The following is a 10067-nucleotide window of genomic DNA, read 5'->3' on the forward strand; positions in this document are numbered from 1 at the left end:
AGTAATAATATAGGATCTGTGCGGAAACACAAGCAAATGTATTTTCAGGATTTTCAAATTTTCCCGAGATTGCAATTCCCTTTACTAATTATCAGGCATTGTGCTCGGAGAACAGCAAGTCTATGTCAGGTCAACGTATCTAAAAGACATGGCCTATAACCAGGGAGTTGTTATAGTTACTATAACAACTCCCTGTTATAACATAGCATTAGGCCTATATGAAATGAAGCACGTAGTTTCTAAAAAGTTTTGACACGTCTTGGTCATGAGCATTTTAACCTTCTAAAGGAAAATACCAAACATTGTGGTAACCGTAATCACAAACAGAGAGAGAGAGCACGTAATTCGGCTTATTTATGTGCGACTTAAAACATGGTTCACCGTCTGAAATAATATATAGACCTACTGGACGATGCCTCCCGTAATCCTACAGGAAATAGCGATACGTGGAATGTGTTCGTTTGAATAGTAAATCAATCAATTAACAAAAAAATATATTTAAAAAGTAAGAAAACAATACATAACTATGTGACCACGAACTTTTGGTTGGACGCAGGAGTTAGTTTATAGTACATAAATCAGGCATCATATACATTAAGATTACAATAATTTGGATGGCAGACAGCAGAATCTTTTAAACAGTGCAAGGTAGAGACTATCAACAAGCGATTGATTCCCCCAAAACGAATGTCGTAACACCAACGGTGTCACGTGATACAGGTGCTCAATATGCATGACGTTAAATCACGGTGATGTCAAAGTTTTTAATTAGGCTGTGATGGCTGAATTCAATAGGGAATCCATGTATTATTTGCTGTCTCTTATACACATCTAGATGTGTATAAGAGACAGCTCCGGAGTAACGTGCAAGGTAGGCAGCGGAGCGCTACTTCAGTACTTGATGAAATTCGCTCAGTTTAAAATTAGGCCTATTAAAAATCAACCTTGAATTTAACAAACATTGAATTAGCTGCTTGTTGGCTTCTTTAATTTTCCGTAGGTGTCTCTAAATTTCTGTAGTACTCTGTCACATAACCGTGACTATTTCTTTGAAATTCTCGAGTCCTCATTGGTTAAACTATGTCTATCGTCATCACGTTACACCTATCAATATCCATGATGATTGGTTGCCATAGAAATATCTACAATCCGTCAACTCCAGGAATGAATACGGTATTTACTTACAAAGGCAGTAGTGACGACAAACCAGGCTTCGTAAAAGTGTTGCTACACACACCCCCTCACACGAACATACTTAAATAGATCTTACCCGCAAGTTTAGGACGAGTATTCATTCAGACCACGTCCATACGTTCTATGTAGTAACTGATTTTTGATCCCGCAACTGAAATCTGGATATTCGAGTAATAAGAGACCCCACTTTTAATCGTGCACTTATAGGCAAGCCTATACAATTCATAAAATGGGTAAGTTTTCACTCTTTTTTTCTCTTTATTTTATGACCGTTCACTCTTTATTTATTATTTGTAATTGAATACACAGATCAGTCGATGCTGGAAATACTAAATAACTACTTTGAAATAGGCCTATAAGAAACATTGAATTTGTACTTTTAAAATATTGTACGTAGGCCCACGTTTAAGATAATATTATTTCAAACTTAGTAATGCTACTTTATTCTTTGTAAATATTAAGAGGACATCGTCGGTGTTGATGAGGTAAATCTCTTACCTTGTATAGGCCTATGCAAGTAAAATCAACTGAATATTAGAACCAGAAAAAGGATGTGGCGCAAGGCTTTTAGTTTCTAATAGAGAGTTCAGTGGTTCGAATCTGGGATTTTTCTATTGTCTGTGTCCTTAGGCAAAGCACGTACATTGCTTTTATTCAATCGGGAGTTAAATCGGTACCTGGATAGGTTACATCTGAACTGAATACGGCTGCAGCTATAGAATTGTAAATTTGAGAGAACTAAATATAATTCTGTTGAAGTTTTCCAGATTTCATCACAGACAATTACAAATCTATAACTTGAAAAAAAAAATCTATAGGCCCTACTACAAGATATTTTTGACCTAGCTCTATTTCAAATTTTTGATCAGCATACTCAGTATTAAAAAAAACAATATTTACTCGACTTTAAAATAACTTCTCAATATAAGAAATAGGACCCTAAATAATATAATATGATGATATTTTATGATATGATATTATAGGCCTATGTGATATGACTCAACAGCAAAGCAAAACCTAACATAGATATGATAATACGAAATTTGATATGGTATAGGCCTACGTGAAACGAATTATTAATTCATTAAGAAACCTAGAGTAGCACAACACATTACACAACATTAACAAAACATGACATGACATAGCACAACAAAATATAATATAGGCGTAACATAACATAATTGACATACGGCAACTTAACACAACATAACATAAAACATCTATAGCCTAACATAACAAAAATCTAACGTAGCATAACATAGCATAACATAACATACCGGGCACATAACAGCATATAAGTTATTAACATAATAAAATAACAATGACTTAACATAACATAAAATAATATCTAAATTACGTAATATTATTTATTGTACACAATTTAAACCAACAATAATTAAAAAAAAATATTATTTTAGTGTCTATGTAATATACATTTGAAATAAAATCTTTCCATAAGTATAATTACCTAATGTACTTCAATAATGGAAGCGTTTTTACCATAAATTTGGTTCTACTCACTCTGATTTTTAAAATGTTTTTAGTGATGAATTATTATAATTTAAATCAAACACAAAATATAAAATTGTCATGAGAGAGGGAGGGTTATTTGTATGTATTTTTTTTTTGGTGCAGTGCCTAACAGTTATCCAACGTTTTATGTAATCAGTGTAGTTCCATTTTATACGGTAGTAAACTTTCCATCGAATGTTGATTTTGATCATAATCCCATTCCTTTTTCACATGCTACTATATATACACACCTGGATTAGCATATCGTACTTGTATTATCTTGTACATGGTATTTCTGGCTCGCCGAGTCATACAAGCATTGGGTTCTAGAAGTCCCAAGACCTTTTTTGAGGCATAAATAAATTATATTAAATATGAACGATAGTTATTTCTATATGGCTACATACTACATACATTTTTGTAAAGTGTGTATTTCGTTCGAAATTTAATAACGGTTAAATGTGATAAGGTAATAGTAGGCCTACCGTATCAGTTGTCATTCGAATTTGTGTTACAATAACATTGGTGCGTGAACCATCATTGAGAGGGCGCAGTATAATACTATAAGTATATAGAGTTATAAATTTTGGCTGATTTATGTAGAGTAATCGTATATCACTACAAAATTTTATTTTTGACGTGTTCTTTGTAAGGCGAATAGAATTAGGCTTAACTATTACATTCACTTTGCATATTAAATACAATCTTTTATTTAGTAACTATTATATAGGTGTCATAAAGCTACATTTATATAACTATATGTAGATCAATGATATATATATATATATATATACAATAAACTACATCCATAAAATATGTATACACGAATAAAATATTTTGTATTCGACTGTCTAGAAGCGTTTTTGCATCATAAAATAAACAAGTAGATCAAAAACATTATTGATAAAAATCCAATATTTTGGTGGCCATTTTAAATTTCAAGATGGCGGCCATTGAGCGGATTATTTTCTGGAGTTTTTTTTTTTAATTATCCTTAGGTATCATAGTATCACTGTAGAAAGTTTCATGCTTTCTTCCAAAAGTGCACGATTTTTCTCCTTAGCCGCTCTACTATCTGTCTCTTATACACATCTAGATGTGTATAAGAGACAGGGTATATGACGGTTATTTGAATATGTTAACCATGAAGCTCCTGTGGTCTAATGGTTATCACGCTCGCCTTGACAGGAGAGATGTGTAATTTTATTATTATTATTATTATCATCATCATGATTTGTATCTTACAGATACAATGACAACAAGCAATACTTTGAAAATTATCACGGTCCTACTTCTTGGATGCATCTGCCTTACGGAAAGTGTTCCCGTCCTTAGATTTTCTGGTCAAATTTCACTGGAGACAGATGGTGAATCGGGAGCGGTGCTGCCTTGGGTTCTCATGTCAAAAATGCTAGAATCAGACAGGTTTATGAATACAGATTTAGATGGCCAATCCGAATATTATTCTGGAGAAGAAAACAATCTTGGTTAGTAGATGGTATAAGTAACTGAAAATCTTGCCCTTTTGCTGTGTCGTACGACGGTCGTAACTATAGAATTTATTATGAATCAATCAAATAATATAATCAATTGATTAATTCATAAATATCCACCCAAACAATCCATAACTATAAATCAATTAATCAATAAGTAAATCAATGTATCATTCAATGTATCTATTCAATTACAACAATTAGTCGAACACAGTAAATCAATCAAAAAGCATGTATCAATTATTGACTCAGAGATCAATTGAATATTTTCATCGATTAACTGCTTTACTAATTGAGTATCGGTTACATTATTTCAATCGAGCAATGAGTCAATGAAGCATGTATTAGTTATTGACTTAGTGATCAATTTAATATTGTGACCGACTAACTGTTTAAGTTATTGAAAATCGATTACATTATTTCAATCGAGCACTGAGTCAATGAAGTATGCATTAATCACTGACTTATAGTGATCGATTGCATATTGTGATCGACTGACTGCTTGACTAATTGAAAATTGATCACATTATTTCAATGGAGCATTGAGTCAATGAAGTATGCATTAATCATCGATTGGTAATCAATTGAATATTGTGATCGATTAACTTTTTGATTAATTGTTTATCGATTACTTTATTTCAATCGAGCGCTGAGCATATCAATCGTTAATAAGTACTGAAAACATTTCCAACACTACTCGATTAATAAATAAAAACTATATAATGATAAAGTTAATGTTCATTCACATTATGACGTCAATTTCAGATACTTACCAACGTATTATTACATTTATTGATATTTTTTTTTCTTCAACAGATGTTACAAAACGTGGAAGCAACAGGGAAACAGCTATTAAACAACAACTTTTTGGTGGGAGACTGAGAAAGGTGGCTGGAATTAACTTGGGACGCAAACCAGGAGGGCGTTAATTTAACGAATATGTAAATTGATAACAAGTATACAAAATGTTGCCAAGTACATGACCGTATTGATCTTCACTGTAATTTTGACACTTTACGAAGGTCATATTTAGTAGGCCTCAAATTAAGTGTGGTACGAAACACAAAGACAGATGTAAGCGAAAGCTTCGTCAAGAAATCAATTCGCAATACGTAAAGTAATAACACGTTGCCCTTTTTTGGAATTTAATAACAAATATTTAAAATACCATATTTGTTTAACCAGTCCGGCCTCCGGTTTTGATAATGGTGTGCTTTGCTACTTACAGTCGTACTGAAGCTGCATCGTCGATAACCACAGACTAACAATAAAATATTTTGAAGAATCTCACAGATATGTAAATAATAAAAAAATGAATAAGTATAAATATTATTCAAGACAGTAATCCGGCAATTTTTGGAAGAGAATAATAAATGTCTCAATTTGTAAATTGTGTCAATTTTATGATTGATTCTGACAAATATTTTTTTAATGAGTGACAAAGGGAAAAGCTTTTGTTTGATAATTGTAGTAGTAATAATAACAATAATCAATACGATAATTAACATATTATATATACTGTATATATATGTATATATATATATATATATATATATATATATAAAATATCTAAAAAGTCGATAAACTGATTCACTAAGTTACAACGAAGAAATGATTAGATGTTAGTAACAATCTAAACTTGGGTGTGGATTTGGGGGTCATCTAAATCACTAAGGACCCAGACCTAAATACCTGAAAAACTGATCAATGGATCTAAATGAAACTTTCTAAAATGGTTTGTCATGTTCCAAGAAAGAAATGATTAAATTTTAGTGACTACTGGATCACTGGATCTGAATGAAACCTTATAGAATTGTTGCTCCAAGGAACAATGATTGAAGGCTGTCTCTTATACACATCTTGTGTGTGTGTATATTTTATGCAGCAACGATGGCTATATCTTTGGTTGAAATACAAATTAAAAAAGAACATAAGAAGAATTCGTTTGATCTGTAAATCAGATTGTTTAAAAAAGTCGTAACAAGCATACATTACGGATATTTTTTATAAACGTATACGTATGGAATAGGCTAATTGTATAGTATTGTATCCTAATTGTATGGTAATTCTACATTAAATTATATTTATTTAAATTAAATCGACTATGTTATATCGTAGTTTTGTATGTTAGTGCATTAAGAGCTGTGAGATAGGCCTAGCAGATAAATCGTATTAGACCGTTAACAAATACATAGGCCTACCTGAAATTACTACTGCCTTATTGGTCGACCAATGAAGTTAATCAACTGTAATTGATTTCTGTATCTTGAATAAAACAATTGGTTGAGTAAATAAGTTTGTAATTTCGTGAATTCCAGAAACCCTACTTTTAACTATATAAAAATCACTATAAAATTACTTATTAACGATGATGATGATTATGATGGTGAATTAGAATATATGGTAATGGTAATGACGGTGATGATGATGATGATGATGATGATGATGATGATGATGTAATGCAATGTAGTGGGACTTGATATTATACCGAATCTCAATGCGCTGTGATGTAAGGTGGATGTGATGATAATCATAGAAGGCGTTGTTGTTGATGAAGATGGAGACAACAATGATAATTAAGCCTATATTGATTATGATTGATTATATGAAGACATCCAATATAAAGCTACAATCACACCAAGCCCTGATTCCGGACCTGTGTCTGGCTCGATTCCCGGGCACAGTTACGAATTCCGGTCACTCAAAGTGCCCGAGAGTCGTCGAATGCAACGCCACCACGCGCGCAATGGATCGTTTAAATAACGATCTTTTCAGGCTGCCACCGACAATCAGCAGACGGCGTCGTGTCGTCTAACGCTCACAGGGAACGGAGTTGAATTTGTCGGCCGACGGTCGTACGACCGTCGTCCAGCGCAGTTAGTGCCCGACTTTACAAACAATTAAGATGATGACGATGGTGCTGATGGCATTTATGATGGCATACCGATAATGAGGATAGTGATACAATGGATACTTTATTGTTATTGTTCCATTAGCCGCCTTCTTTTGAAAACACTTGATCGTTATTGACAGACACTGGTGTATGTATCATAAGGCCTACTGATGATGATACTGAGAGATCAAAGCAGATCAAAGTGCCAAACAGCACTGCGTATAAATGATTTTCTTTTATTATGTTTTTCATCATGCAGTTTATGTTAATGAACATAATGCCATTTATATTAATGTGAGGAAAAATTACAATTATTATTATTATTATTATTATTATTATTATTATTATTATTACTATTATTATTATTATTATTATTATTATTATTATTATCATCATCATTATTATTATCATTATCATCATAATCATTATTATAATTTTTACCTCCGCAAGGAGGTTATATCTTCAGCGGATTTTAGATTATATTTTTATATTGAATGGAAGGTTCCTTAGTATATTGGTGACGATCCGGAGTGGAGTGTGGATGTGGGGACCATAGAAAAAACACCCCACACTAGATATCTAAAGAACTGATCTACTGATCTGTATGAAACTTTCCGTAGTGTTAGCCAAGTTACAAAAAAGACATTGCTGTATTTTGGTGATAATCCAGATTCGGGTGTGAATTTTGGGATTATTTAAAATACTAACGTACCATATATAAAAAAAACCCCTCAAAAATTGATAAATGAATCTGGATCATTTTTTCATTTAAGAATGGTTTGTCATGTCACAAGAAATAAATAAATTTGGTGACGATCTGTAGTAGGGTGTGGATATGAGGATCATTTAAAGAGAAATGTCGCAGACCAAATATCTAAAAAGTCGATAAACTGATTCACTAAGTTACAACGAAGAAATGATTAGATGTTAGTAACAATCTAAACTTGGGTGTGGATTTGGGGGTCATCTAAATCACTAAGGACCCAGACCTAAATACCTGAAAAACTGATCAATGGATCTAAATGAAACTTTCTAAAATGGTTTGTCATGTTCCAAGAAAGAAATGATTAAATTTTAGTGACTACTGGATCACTGGATCTGAATGAAACCTTATAGAATTGTTGGTCCAAAGAACAATGATTGAAGGATCCTAATGGATACCGGATGGCACGTAATTAAAAACGTATTAAGCTACGTTCACATTAAGCCCGGATTCCGGTCCGGAGAAAAAATCGTGAAAATGGGTTCAGTGGTAAAGAATAGGACCGTTCACATCAAATTCGAACGATTTCCAATCCGGACTCCTGATCTGGACCAATGGATCCGAGAGCCATTTGCATCCTGAAATCGTACGTTTTTTTTCTTGGACCAATCAGCAACAAGCTTGGCTGTTTCGAACCAATCGAACGCATAAGTACTTAAAGCCTGGTTACCTGTCGACGTAAAAGTCAGAATTTCTTACGACTCATACGATTCTTACGAATGTTACGAGAAGTTGGGCAAAATCAGCCGCGTCTTGATCGTGTTGGGCCGTAAAAAAATAAGAAAGGTAACGATTCATAAGCCAGTTGACTTTTCAAACCTCAAGCTGAAATTCCTACGCTAACGACGTTATACGCTCCTTGCGTCAAGTTGAATATTGTCCTTGAGACTGCGATTATCTGTTGTGATGCCTGGTTTGCTCATTAAAAATTAACCCTCGAAATTCGCAATTTTTCGGCTTTGCCATCAGCCTGATGAAAGTCTCATGAAATGAAATAGGCCTAAACAATAAGTTAATCCAGTGAAATATAGGCCTACTAATAGGCCTATTAGAAAATGCTTATAAGATAATTGTAAATGCGATAAAATTATAAGTTAAGAATTAAATTATTCAATCCTTCCTAAAAATGGAATTCAGTGCTTAAAAATCTCATTCGGGACCACCGTGTCATGTAGGCCTATTGTATACTGATTGAACAAACATTTATTGTATTCTTTATTTGGAAGCGACACTTTGCAACCGTGGCACAGTATGCAGAGGCGTATCGGGGGGGGGGCGCACGCCCCCAAAATGACTCGCGCCCACAGTCGCCCCGCAAAAAATCACGGTGAAGTAGTTAAAAATCACCTAAAATCCCCATTTTGCGAATTAGCGGCCCTCAACTGATCATCGAGCCTCCCCCACTTCACCTTCGCGCCCTCCCCTCCCATTTCAAGACCTCTCGATACGCAACTGACAGTATGTACATAACGGTGCGTCCAAGAGAAAGATAAGAAAAAAACACCAAAAAACATGACAATCTGAAGAGATAAACAAAAAGTACAAATAAATAAATGTCTTAATTTCCCCTGCCTTACTAATTAAACATTTTAAAAATACAAATGCCAAAGTTCTAACATATTTAAAAAATGAAAAATAAATTTAAAAAAAAACAAAAAACAAAAGCATTTTAAAAGAGAATAGTCTAGTACCAGCACACATTGAATAGCTTATCTCACTCTGTTCTGACATTAGCTATATCATTGGCTACAGTACCACAACAACCCAGATTCACATTTTTTTGTCTTTGCTGGACCAACTTCTGACGATCAAGTCATTGTTTTGGATTTTAAGCAAGTGAAAATCATAGTTCATGTATAACAGGTTAAAATTATGTTCAACTTTGCAATAAGTAAACACAGAAGCTCAAAAAGAATTATAAAGCCTAGGCCTACTCCAAAAATAAAATATCACTGTCTATTCAAATTTGAAAGAAATCTGGGGCGAGGCGCCCTTATTACCAGGCCTACTAGCAAAAAAAAAATAAACAAAAAAAAAATCAAAAAACTACAGTACAAATGATAACATCGTATGGACCTAACCTATGTATTAGGCCTATGCAGTAGATAAGTGTCCTTTTTTCCAACCGTTTATTAGCCTAGATTATAATTAGAACGACTCAAACTTAATGAAATATAAATTTTAAGTCAGTTTTGAGGCCATATTCATTGAA

The 10067-nt window shown here is 33.3% G+C and overlaps 1 protein-coding gene across 1 annotated transcript; it reads left to right on the forward strand.

Moving 5' to 3' along the window:
• Window positions 1-1180: 1180 nt before the first annotated feature.
• On the forward strand, window positions 1181-5621 carry LOC117100536. The gene is made up of 3 exons (XM_033240300.1): window positions 1181-1427; window positions 3954-4193; window positions 5016-5621. Exons 1-3 carry the CDS (start codon window positions 1424-1426, stop codon window positions 5126-5128), a joined length of 357 nt encoding a protein of 118 aa, XP_033096191.1. The 5' UTR covers window positions 1181-1423; the 3' UTR covers window positions 5129-5621.
• The last annotated feature ends 4446 nt before the right edge of the window (window positions 5622-10067 follow it).

Source organism: Anneissia japonica, unplaced genomic scaffold, assembly GCF_011630105.1.
Source record: "Anneissia japonica isolate Jap-2015-1 unplaced genomic scaffold, ASM1163010v1 scaffold685_len2926416_cov193, whole genome shotgun sequence".
Classification (NCBI taxonomy): domain Eukaryota; kingdom Metazoa; phylum Echinodermata; class Crinoidea; order Comatulida; family Comatulidae; genus Anneissia; species Anneissia japonica.